Source organism: Euphorbia lathyris, chromosome 5 (assembly GCF_963576675.1).
Source record: "Euphorbia lathyris chromosome 5, ddEupLath1.1, whole genome shotgun sequence".
Classification (NCBI taxonomy): domain Eukaryota; kingdom Viridiplantae; phylum Streptophyta; class Magnoliopsida; order Malpighiales; family Euphorbiaceae; genus Euphorbia; species Euphorbia lathyris.
The window spans coordinates 87808430-87825964 of record NC_088914.1 but is presented as its reverse complement, the minus strand read 5'-3'; the positions used below and the strand labels follow the sequence as shown (position 1 = coordinate 87825964).

The 17535-nt window shown below is 31.9% G+C and overlaps 1 protein-coding gene across 1 annotated transcript; it reads left to right on the top strand.

Annotated features, from left to right (window-relative positions):
• The first annotated feature begins 3595 nt into the window (after window positions 1–3595).
• Window positions 3596–6882, top strand: LOC136229923 (MDIS1-interacting receptor like kinase 2-like). Its single transcript, XM_066018782.1, has 2 exons — window positions 3596–6260; window positions 6368–6882. Exons 1-2 carry the CDS (start codon window positions 3596–3598, stop codon window positions 6757–6759), a joined length of 3057 nt encoding a protein of 1018 aa, XP_065874854.1. The 3' UTR covers window positions 6760–6882.
• Window positions 6883–17535: the final 10653 nt, after the last annotated feature.

The following is a 17535-nucleotide window of genomic DNA, read 5'->3' as shown; positions in this document are numbered from 1 at the left end:
GCTCAGTAAAACGATTTCAAAAATTCTAGTGGGGGATTGTTGGGCTTGGCCCATTTATAATTTATGAAATTGGCCCATGCATGTGTCTTTAAGTTTTTTCAAGTGAAAAACATCCCACATTGCTTTCAAAGCACTTGGTGGAGATGTTTATAAGGAAGGTCCTCACATGCTTGGGGTGTGCCCCAAGGAGTACCCACTTTTGTGAAAGGGTGAGGACCTATCTCTTTGGTTGACCACCACACACACGCGCGCGCGCCGTCCGACTGAACCGAACCGGGCCGGGTTGGGTTGGTGTGGTGTAAAATGATTAATTTTTTTATTAAAAAATTATTATTATTAATAATATTATTTATTATTATTTTAATTTCGGAAATAATTTTTTATTTAATTATTTACATTTTGATTCAGTCTTTGTGAACGTTATTCACAACGTCTACTTTGCTCTGAACGTGTCTTCACCAACCCAGTCTTCCTGATTTTCGTCCTCCACCTTCTCCATGAAATCAGAGCTCTCAACAGCTCTTTTTTCTTGTATAAATAGGTGATCAGAGACTGCCTTCAGAGATATTCACTTTTCATTCATTCTTTATCTTTTCGAAAACTGAGCAAGTTAAACAGAGAGTGTATACAGAACGATTTTCGTACGGTGCAATACGAAAATCGTATTTAAGAGGGCTGTTTTATCCTGGAGGCGACCAGAGTTCATACTGTTTGCTAAATTCCGGCAGTTCCGCGAACGTCTTAAAGAAAGCGACATTGTCCGCGACTCTACCCATTTAATTTTGTTCGGTCTGTTCCTATTTTCTGAGTTCGAGCAACAACAGAAATCGATTCACATATCAAGCAGCTGAAGGGGGCAAAATCCGATAAATGAGAAAATACTGATTACGATATCGAATATACAAGAAACAAGTATAAGAATTAAAGATTCATGATATGGAATCGATGATCGGAGCATACCGGAATTTGCTTATGGTTCGAGAAATATTCAGAAAGACTGGGAAGAGGAAGGGGAAGATGAAAGATGGGGGTATTTTGGGAAAATCACAAAAATAAAGTTCAGATATGTAATAGGTTGAGTAAATGGGTTAAATATATAAATGGACCTCCCATTTGATCCAGTTTTGTAATTTTCCCTTAAAAGAAATAAATTTTTTTTAACGAAGATCACATTTGGATGATGTGCCATTCCTATAAAAAAAGCTATATAATTCCGTTTATATTATTATTATTATTATTATATTATTATTATTATTATTATTATTATTATTATTAGAGTTAAGGTGCAAAAACACCCTTAACGTTTTACGTTAGGAGCAATTTTACTTATAACGTCTAAAATGGTATAATTTTACTCATAACGTTGATAAATTGGGTCAATTTGAGAAATAATTCATCAAACTGTCTTCTCGATCATTAATCTTGTATCTACACTTCACACGTGCGTCATTTTATTAGTAACAAATCACAAACATATATTAGGATCTGAAAAAAAAGATAAAAAAATACAATCTTTTGTACGAATCGGACAAAAAAAATTCAAAAAATTCACGAATTTATAAATATTAATCTTCGATTCTATTATTAAATTATAAAAAAAGCATGAAATACTTTGTTCAGAACGAATTGATATGCAAATGGGTGCAGAATAAGAAACAAAAATATATATGTTTTATAATATGAGTAAAATTGATCCCAATTATCAACGTTTTGAGTGAAATTGCTCTTGGTTATCAACGTTATGAGTAAAATTGCACCATTTTAAATGTTAGAAATAAAATTGCCTCCGACCCAAAATGTTAGAAGTATTTTTTGCACTTTAACCCTTATTATTATTATTATTATTATTATTATTATTATTATTATTATTATTATTATTAGGGGTTAAGGTAAACTTGAAAGTTATTCTACTATGAAAAGGTGACCAGTCTTCATTCTGTTAAAAATCCATTCCAAACCCACCTAAATGCACGTTAGAAAATGGATTTTAGATCTAAAGCCTAAAATCATTTTGTTCAAAATTGCAATTACTTAGAAATAAAATAGCCAAAAAAACGCTGACTTGACTTATTGACTTAATGACTTGATTGAACATTTTCAATTTTTCAAATTTTAGAAAATACTTATTTATTTTTAGAAGTAACTCAAATTTTCCAAACTCGATATTGTTGCAGTCTAAAGAAGACGTCTAAGCAATACTAAATGTAGGCGTAAAAGGAGTCAAATGTATTAAGTACCATGTAAGCGTAGAGGGACCAATTTTACAATTTTTGAATTAAGGAGACCCATAAATTGGTCACTAAATAGATGGAGCTAAATGACAAAATGAAACCAGTTCAAGTGGCAACAAAAAAAATTAAGCCTTATAAAAATGTCACGAGTCTTCATTTTCTTAAAAATCTAATTTAACCTAAATGCAATTTAAAAACTATTTCTTTAAATTTTGAGATAAGGTGCAAAAATACCCTTAACATTTACAGCCAGGAGCAATTTTACTCATAACTTCTAAAATTGTGCAATTTTATCCCTAACGTTGTCAAGTTTGGTCAATTTTAGACATTATTATAAAACACGTGTTTTGTTCTTTATTCTGCACCAATCGTATATCAGTTTGTTTAAAAAAAAGTTTTCATATTTTCTTTGATTTAATAATAGAATTGAAGATTATTATTTATAAATTCGGTGAAATATTTTTAATTTTTTGTATCCAACTCGTACAAAAGATAGTATATTTTTTAATTTTTTCACATCTAATCATATGTTTATTATATGTTACGAATAAGTGATAAAATGACTCACATGTGAAGTGTAGATGACAAAATTCATGACTGATGAATTATTTCTCAAATGGACCCAATTTGATAATGTTAGGAGTAAAATTGCTCTTGACTACCAACGTTAGGGGTAAAATTGCACCATTTTAGACGTTAGGGGTAAATTTGCTCCTGCCTGTAAACGTTAAGGGTATTTTTGCCCCTTATTCCTAAAAACTATTTCTTTAAATTTTTTATTTCGTACAAAGAGCATAAAAAGCCATAAAATGTATAAAACACACAGAAAAACAATAAAACATATATTTCATTGAAATTCTAATCCACAGAAAAGCAATTGTAATCGAATCTTCATCATTTAGGTTCTTCCGAACATTCGGATCTGAGTTCTTTCTTTTGTTGCAACCACGCAGATATATTGACCACTTATAAAATAAATCGTTTTCGCTTTTGCTAAATCCGAAAAATGTATAAATAGCATAATAATAATAATAATAATAATAATAATAATAATAATAATAATAATAGAGAGCAGATACGATTCAAACGGATAAAAAGACGCAGATTAAAAAGAAAATACAATAAAGAAAAATACACCAAACCTAACCCAATGTTTTCAAAGTATATCCAAAAAAAAGAGGAAGAATTTTTTATAGAAAATAATAAGAAAAGAGAAGAAAGAAAGAAAGAAAGGAGTGCTAAATATCTGAAGTAATAAATATATTGGAGACCAAACAAAACATCAGCATCAGCAGCAACTCTTCCCAATTGGCTATAAATATATTTGGAATTCAAGTTGTAAAGCCATATAAACATCCATAGCCATGAAACCACTTTCCTTTCTTCTCTGCTTTCATTTCCTTATTCTTATTTCTTCTTCTTCTTCTTTAGTTGTTAATGAAGAGGCCAAAGCTCTTTTGAGCTGGAAATCTACTCTTCAATTTCATAATAATTCAGTCTTATCTTCATGGTCTCTATCTACTCCTCCTTGCAACTGGTCTGGAATTTCCTGCCATCACATGACTGAATCTGAATCTGTTACCAATATCATCCTTCAGGATTATGGTTTAAAAGGTACACTTCATAATCTCTCCTTCTTCTCTTTTCCATATCTTAAAGAGCTCAATCTCAGAAACAACTCTTTCCATGGCAACATTCCTTCCCAACTTTCTAATCTTTCTAAACTCCAACTCCTTGACTTGTCCATCAATTACATCTCTGCTTCCATTCCTAGAGATATTGGAACTTTGAGCTCTCTCAGTTATCTTGATTTATCTGACAATCATCTCACTGGTTTTATCCCTATTTCTTTAGGAAACATGACCAACTTGTCAACTCTTTATTTAGATAATAATGAAATTTCTGGTTCCATACCTCCAGAAATTGGAATGTTGAAATCTCTTACTGATCTTGCATTGTCATTTAATAATCTTACAGGTACTATTCCAACTTCTATTGGGAATTTAACAAGATTATCATTTTGTTACCTTTCTGCTAATAAACTCTCTGGTTTCATTCCCCAAGAAGTTGGAATGTTGAGATCTGTTATAGATCTTCAATTGTCAAGTAATGATCTCATTGGTACCGTTCCAAGTTGTATAGGAAACTTGACAAACTCTTTCGTTCTTAATCTTCGTTCTAATCAACTTTCTGGTTCAATACCTCGTGAAGTTGGCATGTTGACATCCCTTAGAAAACTTTATTTGTCAAATAACAGTCTAACTGGTTTGATACCTCGAGAATTTGGAAGATTGAGATCTATCAAAGAAATTTACTTGGGAAACAATAATCTCACTGGAGTTCTTCCTACGGACATTAAAAATTTAACTGTTTTATCTATCCTTGAAATAAACAACAATAAATTGAATGGGCAGTTAAGAGAGGGCTTATGCCTTAGTGGGAAACTTCAATATTTTTCGGCAGATAATAATTATTTGGGTGGGCCAATCTCAAAAAGTTTGAGAAATTGCATTAGTTTCATCAGACTTCAACTTCAGGATAATCAATTCACGGAAAATATATCTAACATTTTGGGTATATATCCCCATTTGAACTACCTGGACTTGAGTCGTAACAAATTTTATGGAGAGCTTTCATGGAAATGGGAAACTTTTCTCAACTTATCAACTTTAAAAATCTCAAATAATAATATCACCGGCACAATACCATCTGAAATTGGAAAGGCACCTCGGTTAGAAGGGATAGAGCTCACATCAAATCAGCTTGAAGGGACGATACCAAAGGAATTGGGAAAGCTAATAAAGTTGGTCGAAGTTTTTCTTGATGATAACCACCTTTCAGGTGTCATTCCTAAAGAAATAGGAAATTTATCTAGTCTGGCACACCTTATTTTAGCATCCAACAATCTTAGCGGAGCAATTCCGTACCAGCTTGAAGGGTGTTCGAGACTATTGGTTTTGAATCTTAGCATGAACAATTTAAAAGAAAGCATTCCATCAAACCTAAGCAGTTTGCGCTCTCTAGAAAAACTTGATCTCAGTCAAAATCAGTTAGCTGATGATATTCCACAACAATTTGGGGGGTTGCAAAGACTAGAGGTTTTGAACCTATCGCACAATTTGCTATCAGGTTCAATTCCTAAAACTTTTGAAAATTTGTTAAGCTTGACAACAGTGGACTTATCATGGAATGAATTGGAAGGTCAGATTCCAAACATTAAAGCTTTCCGTGAGGCTCCACTAGAAGCACTTAGAAATAATAGAGACTTGTGTGGAAACAATACCAGACTGAAGTTGTGCTCTTATCATAGAGTGAACAAGAAGGATGGAAAGTTGATTGCTCTGGCTCTTTTGGGTGGTCTGCTGATATTATTTTTCTTGGTTGTGGGTTTGTTCCTTTTGTACCGAAGAATAAGAAGCACAAAAGCCAAGTCAAGAGAGGTAAATGCCAATGTTAATTACAACATGTTTGGGCAAGATCAGGATTTGCAATATGAAAACATTATTGAGGTGACAGAAGGGTTCAACTCCAGATATTGCATCGGGGAAGGAGGCTATGGAATCGTCTACAAAGCTGTAGTATCACCAAATCGAGTAGTCGCTGTCAAGAAACTTCATCAGTCCCAAAATCATTTGAAAGCATTTGCAAGTGAGGTTGGTGCATTGACAAACATACGTCATCGGAATATTGTTAAATTGTATGGGTTTTGCTCACATCACAATCACTCTTTTTTGATATACGACTTCATTGAAAGAGGAAGTTTGAGAAATATATTAAATGACACGGAAAAAGCTATGGAGTTGGATTGGATTAAAAGGTTCAATATTGTGGAAGGAATTTCGAATGCACTGTCATATATGCATCATGATTGCGATCCTCCAATTATTCATCGAGACATTACGAGTAACAATGTGTTGTTGGATTCAGAATTTGAAGTTCATGTTTCTGATTTTGGAACAGCTAGATTATTAATGTCTGACTCCTCAAATTGGACATCATTTGCAGGCACATTTGGATATACTGCTCCAGGTGCATTTCTTAATTTTGTTTGTTTATTTATTATATTAATTATTAAAACAAAAAATTCTTATGCTTGATTGCATTCTTTGACGTGGTTTCCATTTTTGTCTTTGTAGAACTAGCATATACAATGAAGATCAATGAAAAATGTGATGTTTATAGTTTTGGTGTGGTGGCACTCGAAATAATAATGGGAATGCATCCGGGAGATCTCATTTCGTCCTTTTCATCATCATCATCTTCTTCATCCACCTCACCAATTTGCCAACAGACATTGTTGAAGGATGTGATTGACCAACGCCTTTCGACTCCTCATAGTAAAATTGCTGAAGGAGTAATAAACGTTGTTATGATTGCATTTTCATGTTTGAGTACAAATCCCGATTTCCGACCAACTATGAGACAAGTTTCATCACTACTGCTAGTAGCTAAATGGCGTCCTTTGATAAAGTCATTCTTCGAAATCAAAGTGGCAGATATTTTGATTGATGGAAGTCTCATTGGCTAAGCTTAATATAATAAGTGTCTAATCAATTTGGTCTCATTTCTTACACTCTGTCTCTTTATTTCTATTTGCCTTGTAATAGCTTAATTTATATTTCCTCATTTGGTTTCACTTCGTTTTCTTCTATTTTCTATAAAATATCTTCAAGAGGTAATACACATATGTCCTTAATAATGCACCAGTTCGTTTATACATATTTTTTTTTGTCTAGAATGATAAAGAAACGATACAACAGCCTCGTATAACATTGTTCCCACTCAATTTATAATTATAATCAGTAGTTTGTTTTATTGCAGGTTAATAGTTAAATAAGTGGTACAGGATACTTTATTAGTTATTATGGGTTTACTTAATAAATTAATCAATTCATAATTCATATATATATTTTAGGCTTAATAGACATCCAGCCCCTTAAACTTGTAACTTTTTTTCACCTGACCCCCTCAACTTAGGGGACAACCTCTCAACCCCCTTAACTCTCCAAAAACATCATATACAACCCCTTAAACTTGTAACTTTTTTTCACCTGGCCCCCTCAACTTAGGGGACAACCTCACAACCCCCTTAACTCTCTAAAAATATCACATAAAGCCTCTTACACCCCTATATCCGGTCAAAATATTAACCCGTGTAGAAAACGCGCTTGACTGTTGATCACACCAATGCCACATGTCATTTTTTTCTTAAATTTTTCCATGTAAATCCAGTAAATTACCCCATAATTTGGACATCCGTAGAGTCTTCTTCCTTGATTTGCAGGTTTCCACGAAACCTTAAGTACAACATATTCACCACAAAAACATGATTCATGAGTACCCACCATGAAATCGGTTTCAAGAACAACACAAGCTCTAACCTAATTGACAAAAAAAAAAGGAATTATCTCAAAAGAGGAAAGAGGCAAACCCGAAGAAGAAGAAGAAGGAGAAGAATAAAAAGAAGAAGGTAGAGGAGGAATAAAGGAGATGATACTTACTATTGAACTTGAATCGAAGACCGATCGGAGACAGAAACGAGGTGAATCGAAGGAATCGGAAAAGAGGAAGGAAGGATTTCTGAGGAGAAGAACGTTAGGGATTTAAGAAGAAAAAGGATTTTTTTACCGTTTAAGTTTCTAAAGCCAACCTTCACGCGCTTTCTAATGAGTGCAATCCCAACTTATTCCATTAAGGGGCTATATGTGATGTTTTTAGAGAGTTGAAGGGGTTGAGAGGTTGTCCCCTAAGTTGAGGGAGTCAGGTGAAAAAAAGTTGCAAGTTTAAGGGGTTGTATGTGATGTTTTTGAAGAGTTAAGGGGGTTGAGAGGTTGTCCCCTAAGTTGAAGGGGCCAGGTGAAAAAAAGTTACAAATTTAGAGGGTTGGATACCTATTAAGCCTATATTTTAAGATCAATAAGTTTTCTCCAATCAACTATATTGTTGTTCCTTTTATCATTATATATGAAAGTACACACCTTTAGGCAATTAAAGTAAAACAATTATTTTTTTGCTTTTTAATTTTAATTAACACATTATGGGTCGGTTTGTTTCAACCGCCCATGTTTGTTGTTTGATGTTGATATTAGCTATTTGTTGTTTGCTGTTACAGATAGACAACAGATATTAATTGATTTTTTTTATCATGTTTTGAATTTTTACCAAACGTTTTTTTGTCTCCTATTTAGATTTGAAAGGCAAAAAGTAGTTCCGAAAAATGAAAACAAACGACCACTATAACAATGAATTTATGTAGTACACACCAATATTTATATATTATTTATGGTCTTAAATCTTTATTCTAGTTTTATTTATTATTTAATATAATATTTAATATTATTTTAAATCTTGATCAATTTTCCAAAATCGTATTTTTTTTTTATTTTATTCATAAAGTTTATTAAAAACAAAAAAAAAATTATAGTTACAATTTTATATAGCTAAATATAACTATATGCCTAACTTTATAATTCTTGGATATTTTTCAGTTATTTCTTTAATCAAACAGAAATTTATGCAACAGTTAAATTATATACAAATTAATAAATCAAGAGAGAAAAGATTAAGATCATATGGAAAAAATAAATAAATAACCAAAATAGAAAAAATATATATTTTATCATTATGACTCTAACTAAAAAGATTAAAAACAAACTTTAAAAACTATATAAGTATTTTTAGAAATACAAAAACTGGCAATTTCAAGGTTTGTAACAGTAGGAATAACCTCTTCAGACAAAGACATGAGTATGGTAGCACAAGTGAGATGATCCCGTTGTTCCCATTGGTAGTAAAATGAATTAAAAACAAAGTGATCAGGATTGTCATAATCAATATCAATAGCACGAGGAATGTATTTAGCAGGTTGTGGAGTAGTGCCCAAACAATGACTTGCAAAGACTGCCATGGCCTAGAGGGCTGCCCAAACAATGGAGTAGTGATATTTTTTCTAAAAACTAAAAGTGATGTTGCTTCTATATTTTATCAATTGCATGTTATGATTGTTTGCCAATTTTCTGCTAAGATTAAAAAAATTTAGTTTGACTTTCGGGTGAGTTCCAAAAATTACGTCCTTTTCTTGCTCAACATGGCATTCTTCACAAACTAGCATGTCCTCATACTCATAAACAAAATGGAATTTCTAAAGGATATTGAATATTGAAAGTTGAATATTTTATTATTATTTTATAAAATTCACTATCTATAAAACATGAGATTGAAATTTCTGAAATTAAAAAAAGAAAAATCCATTGATTAACCACCCTAGCTAGCAAATGGATAGCTAAATTCGTTGAACGTTTGACAAAAGATATTGAAACATGATCTAAATCTTGAATAATAGAAACACATTCATCAATAACATCTGTCAGATATGAGCGTTGGTAAGAATGATGGTTAATTACTCGCACAACAGACAAACAATTTGACAAAACTGCAACATTCTTACTATTAGTGGCTTTCAACCAGGACAGAGCTTCCGGAACAGGAATAGCTTTGACCATGACAGGTTCGCAACTCCCCTCAAAGGCTGCATGAAACGCATACGCATAGACAGTGGCAAATACAAGATTGGTCAGTTGGGGGCTGATATACACGTGTGTGTAAAAAAAAATTGCTAAATCGAAATTGTTTAAAAAATAATTCATATATACATATGTTATAATCTGAGTGGCCAAGAACTAATTTTTAAATACCAATTTAAAACTTCACAAAATTAAGTTATATTGTGTTTAAAATCCTTAACATGTAAAAAAATTGTGTTTAATAGAAAAAATCGGATTTAGAGAGGGCCTAATAGGTAAAAAAAAAAATTAGAATTTTAGATTTAAGAAGGGCCTAACAGACCAAAAAATTTAAAAATTTGAATTTAATGATGGCCTAACAAGCCAAAAAAAAAATTAAAATTTTAGATTTAGAGAGCGCCTAACATACCAACAAAATTAGAATTTTGGATTTATAGGTTCTAACAAGGCAAAAAAAAAAAGAATTTTAGATTTAGAGATGTCCTAAGATCAACTTTGGAGTGTTAATTCAGCACCTATCAAAATTTCTTAAAGACATAGGAGCCGAAACCACCATAGCCTCAAATTTTATAGAAACAGGGAGACCGAAACTACCAATGGTCATAGTGGTTCCGACGGCCGGAGGGACCCAAACCCCTCCTGTATCCGTCTCTGCGCATAAGTCCCCTGATGATCGTGCTGTAGAAAAGCTATGGATATTTTTTCTTATTTTTCCTTTTATTTGTACTTTTTTTTTACAATAAGAAATTTAGCTTTCATAATATGATATTTTCTTCTTATTTATTTTATATTCATAATTTAACTTTAATTTTGTTTTTCTTTTACACACTATTATACTTTCAAACTGTAGTCAATATTAAATATTCATTATTCATGATGCTTTAAAACTATAAATTTGTTGTACACTATACTCCTCTTTCGAAAAATGAGCAAGTTCTTGACGCTTTCTTTATCATTATCGAAAGTTGAATATTTGATTAAAATTGGTATGCTCATGTTAATCAATATTCATAATGATAACAATCTAAATATTCTTATTATTCTAGAAAACATGAAACAGAAATTTCTGAATGATTTTCGTTATATTTATTGATTAATATACAACACAAATATTGGTTTTACATTTAAAGAAGAGAAAGAAAGAGATTTCTGAAATTAAAGAAGAGAAAGAAAAGGTAAAAGAAAAAAAAAACAAAAGTTGTGTTCATCTTCTTCTTTCTTGTGCACCATGTTCATCTCATGGAACAACTTTAACTAATTAATGAAAAGGAAAATACATTGATTGAATAAAAGAATAAACATATATATAAACCTCTGATTCTTTAATTATTTTTTAGTTTATACTTATATTCTTATTCTTTTCTATCTCCATTCAAAAAAAAAAAAAAATTCTTTTCTATCTAAACAACATGAAAACGAAAATCCATTGATTGAATTCATTTATATAAACCTGTGTTTCTTCAATTGGTTCTTAATCCAATCTTATGCTGAAATAAAATCCTGTTCTACGGCCCCAACCCCGACCCCCCCCCCCCCCCCCCCCCCCCCCCAAAAAAAAAGCATATATATTTACCAGGAACAAACTCCTTTTCTTTTTTTCGAGGTTTTGGAGTCGAAAAGCAAAATCCTCATCTTCTTCGTCATGTTCATCTCATCGAACGACTTGAACTTGAATAACAATAAAATCCTAAAAAAATATTTATTTGCTTAATACATAACTAGATGGGTAAATGATACACATAGAGCTTCTGAACTTTACTCAGGTATAGCTGATAAATGCCAAAATATAACATACAATAAAAATTACTATACTTTATATTTTGATGTTTTCCACATGTCATGTTTTTATATTTTTCGTGTTGTCACTTTTTTTGTGTTTTTTCTGTGTTTTCGCGGTTTTCAAATTTGTGTTTTTTGTTTTTTACTTTTTTTATGGTTTTCGCGTTTTTATATTTTCGTGTTTCTTCACGTTTTTGTGTTTTTCACAATTGTCACTCTTCGTGTTATTCACGTTTTCGTGTATGTTTTTTTTTTTGCGTTTTTCACATTTTTGTGTTATTCACGTTTTTGTAATTTTTCATGTCTTTTGTGTTTGTTCACGTTTCCGTATTTTTGTGTTTTGTAACATTTTCGCATTATTCACGTTTTTTCGTGTTTTCATATTTTTTGCATTTTTTAATGTTTTTCCCGTTTTTTTATTTTTTTCATATTTTTTAGAATATAAATTATGATTTACCGAAATTGATAGGATTTGAGAAATTGGATTGATGGTAGTTTTGAAAATGAAGAATGATATTTATTAGGAATAACTATTTAATCCATATTCCTTCACTTATGGAATAAACATTCCATTCCATAGAATAGTTATTCGGCACAAAAAAAGTTGAACCAAATAATGGAATAGGAATTCCTCTGGAATAACTAATCTATTCCCTCATGAATCAATCGAGCCTTAGTATTTATATTTTGACATAAAAAGCCAATTTTATTTTTTATTTTTTATTAGAATCAATTTGATAACATTGACCGGAATAAAATAAAGCTTATTCTGTTCCACAATACATGTCTTTTAAAGTTAATGCAAACTAATTAAGAAATACAATTAATTTTAAGTTAAAGACTTTATTACCCTTATATTAATTGCATCCACTAGTAACTTTATATATTCCCAAGGCAAAAAATCAACTTAAATAGGGTATATTTGGTAAAAGTAAATTAATATCCATAGATTGAAGCAAAATATCGTGTATTATGGAACAAAAAAAAATTCTCTAGAAAGACATTTATTGTGGAACAGAGGGAGTAATATTTTTTTTATTAAAATAGAATTAAGCCTTATAATTTATGCTATATATAAAAAGGTTAATTTCAAATAAAATTCTGTGTTTTCACATTTTTTGTAGATAGGTACTTGTGGATGGCAAAAATTTCATTTCGCCAAATTTGATCGATAACAACCTCAAATGAAAATTTTCAACAATCAAAATTGTTAAGTGTCATATTTACTATGGAACCACATCTTATATTTTTACTTAATTTTGGACTTTTCTCTCTCATAAAAAGCAACACCTAAATGACTTCAAACCTAAAAAGTTGAAAAATTAAATTTGCTTAAAATATCATTTAATTCTTGAAAAATTTCATTTTGAGATCGTTATCGTCCAAATTTGGAGAAATAAATTTTTGTCAAGCACAGGTACCGATCTGCAAAAAAAAAAAAAAAAAAAAAAAAGAAACCACAGAGTTTTATTTGAAATAAACCCTATATAAAATAGTATTAAAATAGAATTATACCTTATTATCGTATTTTTTTTAAATAGACTTTAATCATTAATGTAATACTTCCAAGTCTTTCAAAATTACATTCTTGAACCAACGAGGCTCTAACACATAACAAAAGTCGTTAGCATTAGAACAGGCACACCTTGAAACAATATATACAACAATGTTCGTTAAACATGGAATAAACTTGATTGAGAAGCCAAGATTTTCACTAAACTAAAACCGTATGTATAACTACTAAAATTTTAAGGAATTCATATTCCTTTTAATATTGAGAAGGTCGGTTGAGTTCATAAGCTTGGATTATGATTGTTTTATTTTATTTTAGGATAAGGTGTAAAAATACATCTAATGTTTACGGTCAGAATAAATTTTACTAATAACGTCTAAAATGGTGCAATTTTATTCACAATCTTCGCAACCAATAGCAATTTTACCACTAATGTTGATAAGTTGGGTCAATTTGAGAAATAATTCATTAAATTGTCTTTAGGATCATGAATCTTGTTATCTACACTTTACACATGCGCTATTTTATCACTAATTAGTAACAAATCACAAACATATGATTAGACATGGGAAAAAATATATATTTTATCTGTAAGAGTTGGATAAAAAAAATCAAATATTTCACCGAATTTAAAAATAATAATCTCTAATTCAATTATTAAATCTGAAAAGGTATGATTTTTTTTTTTAAAACAAGAGATATGCAATTGATGTAGAATGAGAAACAAAATGTGTGTTGTATACTAATGTCTAAAATTGACCCAACTTACCAATGTTAGGGGTAAAAATTATTATTGACTGCCAACTTTAAAAATAAAATTGTACCATTTTAAATATTAGAGGTAAAATTGCTTCTAGATGTAAACGTTAAAGATATTTTTACACTTTATCCCTTTTATTTTATATTTTACCGAAAGAACATCTAACTTGGTGGAAATTATTATCATGAATTGGATAATTATTGTTTTTTTAATAATCTCTATGATAATATTTTCAAATTATAAAAGTATTCGTAATTAATGTTCTTATTAATAAGATTAACTGTCTTTCTAGCTCCACTCACTCCCATCAAGGTTGTTACAATGCCTGGCTTGAATATTCTTATTAATAATAATAGAACACATACGGGATAATATGATTTCATTAATCATATATGAAATTAGTACAACTTACCAACTTTATACATAAATTCATACCATATTTTACGAATGTAATTGTTCTCGCCTACGTACATTAGGGAATTCTGTACATTATCCTATAATAGTTAATAGTTAAATTCAGTTCCTCAATAATTTAATTATTATAAATAAACGTCCATTTGTTTCACATATTGTCTATCAGTTGAAGGCTCACCACATGTCAAAAAAAAAAAAAAAATTCAAATAGATAAATAATTAAGAATTTTGAAAGTTCATGAGACTAATAATTAAGAATTTTCAAAGTTCACGAGGCTGGAATTGAATATTATCCAACGTGGAAGGGTTGCCAGCCAGTCTCATGACCACAAATGTTTCACATATTGTCTATCGGTTGAAGGCTCACCACATGCCAAAAAAATAATAAAAAAATATCAAATAGATAAATAATTAAGAATTTTGAAAGTTCACGAGACTGGAATTGAATATTATCCAACGTGGAATGGAAGGGTTGCCAGCCAGTCTCATGGCCTCCGCACCTTGAACAAAAGGGGTACGATTTCCGTTCCGTTTCCGTCTTTCCTCTCTCCCAGTTGCTATGGATCGAGAGAGCCCAAGCCCAGTCGCTCCTCCTGCCTCAAGGCATAAATAGAGGTTTTTTTCCTCTTCTAGTAGATCCAATCCAGAAAGATCTATTATACATACAAGAATCAGAAGGGGAATCCTGAATATACTCATAAGTAAAGCCATTCCTCTATCAAGCAATGGGTAGTTGCTAATCACGAAATATTTCCTATCCGGCTACGATATAAGTAACAAAACATCTTTCATCAGGATTAATGGGTCGAGGTACTAGAAGCCCTTCCAACGAAGAGGATCGGTCATGGATCTGGGGTCAGATCTGCCTCTGGGGACGTCATTGAGAGGTTCGGTTCTGCGGGTTCTGCTTCCCCTGGGGCTCCTTGCCAGCTTAGTTCGAGTCCTTGGCAATGGGAGAAAGATAAGAAGATGGAGGGGGTTCTTTCAATTTTGAGACAGAGAAAGAGAGTTCGGATACCGAGGATTCCTTTGATCGAATAGATAGGCTGATGGCTCCACTTCGGAGGTTGCTGGGATTGGCTCTAGAGGAATTAGCACTTATGAATAGAGGGAAGCTTGCTTATCCGATCCTACGTGATGAGGAGGTCTTACTCTGCCAAAGATGACCGGCTTGTCACCAGCACAGCAGGGTCAGTAGGCTCTCTATTGGGCTTTGAGGCTTACGGAATCCCATGGAAGGGTTGCCAGCCAGTCTCATGGCCACAAATATTACGGAATCCCACTCCCACATCGAAACATGCTTGCTTACTTAAAAGTTATTTTGAATTAAATCAAATTTAATAATTAAAAGGTATTTTGCAAAGATTTATAATCCAAATTCAACAATTGCTAATTTGTTAAAATTTAACTCTTTTGGCGGGACCAGCTCACAAGCTCGAGTGGATTTCCACCGCGTAAAAGCCACATTACTGAGCAAAATCCTTGATTGCTAAGGTTGCCTATTGAACCATTTAGCATTTCCAAGGTCTAAATCAGCAGCTTATACACAGGCCGAGCAGGAGCCAGTCCCTAATATAATAAATAAGGCAATTATGCTCCTTTATATAAACATTAAGTAAAGGGTCCGGCTCTCCTTTTACCGATGTGGGATAATATAAAACATATTATAATTTGTTGGTTGGATTACTTTACATGAAATTGAACTGATGCGATTTAATCTCTTCTTATGCAGCAAATCGGAAAACATGAAGAGATTTGCAGCTAGAAAATGCAACAAACCCACAAATCCAATTCATAATATCTGTGAATTTAATAACTATTTAAGTAACGAGAGAAAAATTTGGGGAACTAAAGAGGATACGTAAACAGGAATGAGGATTAAATTTTACCCATTTATTTTTGGGATCAAACCGAGGAATCCTGGTTAGGTCCGGGAACAGGGGCACATGAGGTATTTTCCATCTCGGTTCCGTCCCGTTTACAACCCTAAAGACAAAAAGATCAGCTCGTGTTAATACCCATAAAACGATTAGACAAGAAATGAAAATCAACAAGATAACTGAAAGCCAAATATGCTCAGAAGAGCCTCAAAAAATGCTGCTAAACCCCTAGTCTTTTCGATTTTTATTGATTGAGCTTCTTATCAATCAATTACAATTGCCATTAAGCCCCTTTTTGTTAAACTACTTAGCTGTAAACATCTAATTAAATTAAAAGAGCCTTACTAATTGCATATGTTTCTGAAATTCTATCTTTTACAATTCAAAATAAGGTTTTTACAATTTCTCTATAACCACATCAGACATCAACAAAAACTCCTTTCAAACTGTCAAAATTCAAATTTTGAATGTAAATAAAATGAATAACGGTTCTAGGATAAAAGCTGCTAAATATTCAGTGTTCATGTGCTATTGCTATAACAATAATGGCTTACATTTAAAATCATGTGATTAGCCATGGAAATTTAGCATTTGAAACTCTTCATAAAAGATGGCTATGGTACGTACTGTGGGTTTCTCTCTTAAGTACAGGAAGGCAATAATTATGAGGCTGCAGTCCTCCTTGGAATAAAGCAATAATTATGAGGCTGCAGTCCTCCTTGGAAGATGTTGAGGAGTGACAGTTGCCGCCATAAAAACTACAAGATTAGATCAAAGGTCGATGTACATTAATAAGTGATCTAAGGTTCACGCATTTGCAAAAGTCATAGTTGGTCTGTCTCTTTCCCATCTCCTGAATAAACATCCACATAAAGGGATCCAAAAGTTTCTGCAAAATTTAATGGAAAAGATTCCATAAATAAGTTTCCCATTTGAAATGGGATTTTTGTTTATTTGGACTTTAATGTTAGATTAACGAAGTTTAAGAATCATAACTTTAATAATGCTAGAATTAAGGGTCCATAAATAAAAATTACCCGTTGAAATGGTTCAAATTAGGAGGAGAACGATGGTTGCCAGTGAAGTGTTTGTCCAGCAGACATTGGAATAATATCTCCAAATGAGAATGAGAAAGACTCGGGCGCCTTCCTCGGGGTTTTGGTTAGTTTTGATCTTTGATTCGTTTCTTGGAAGTCCATAGAAGTCTGGTTCGTTGAAGCTTGTAAATGCCTCTAGCTTATCAAGTGCATCAGCCTAAAAATACATAACAATATTGCTTCAATCTATGATCCCACATTGGTGGTAGATAAACACATTGTCTATTTTATGTAGTATAAATTAACAACTAACTCTTTGTAAATAAGTATAGGGATTGCTCCAGCTTGGCCTCCTTGGAAAAATGCTATACGGTTAACTTATAACCTCAGCAACCAAG

What these genes read in the sequence shown, in the direction of transcription:
- LOC136229923 (XM_066018782.1), top strand. Translation starts at nt 3,596, where the DNA reads ATGAAACCACTTTCCTTTCTTCTCTGCTTTCATTTCCTTATTCTTATT. An exon ending in ATTTGGATATACTGCTCCAG is followed by an intron (nt 6,261 to 6,367) that starts GTGCATTTCTTA and finishes TTGTCTTTGTAG; the next exon opens with AACTAGCATATACAATGAAG.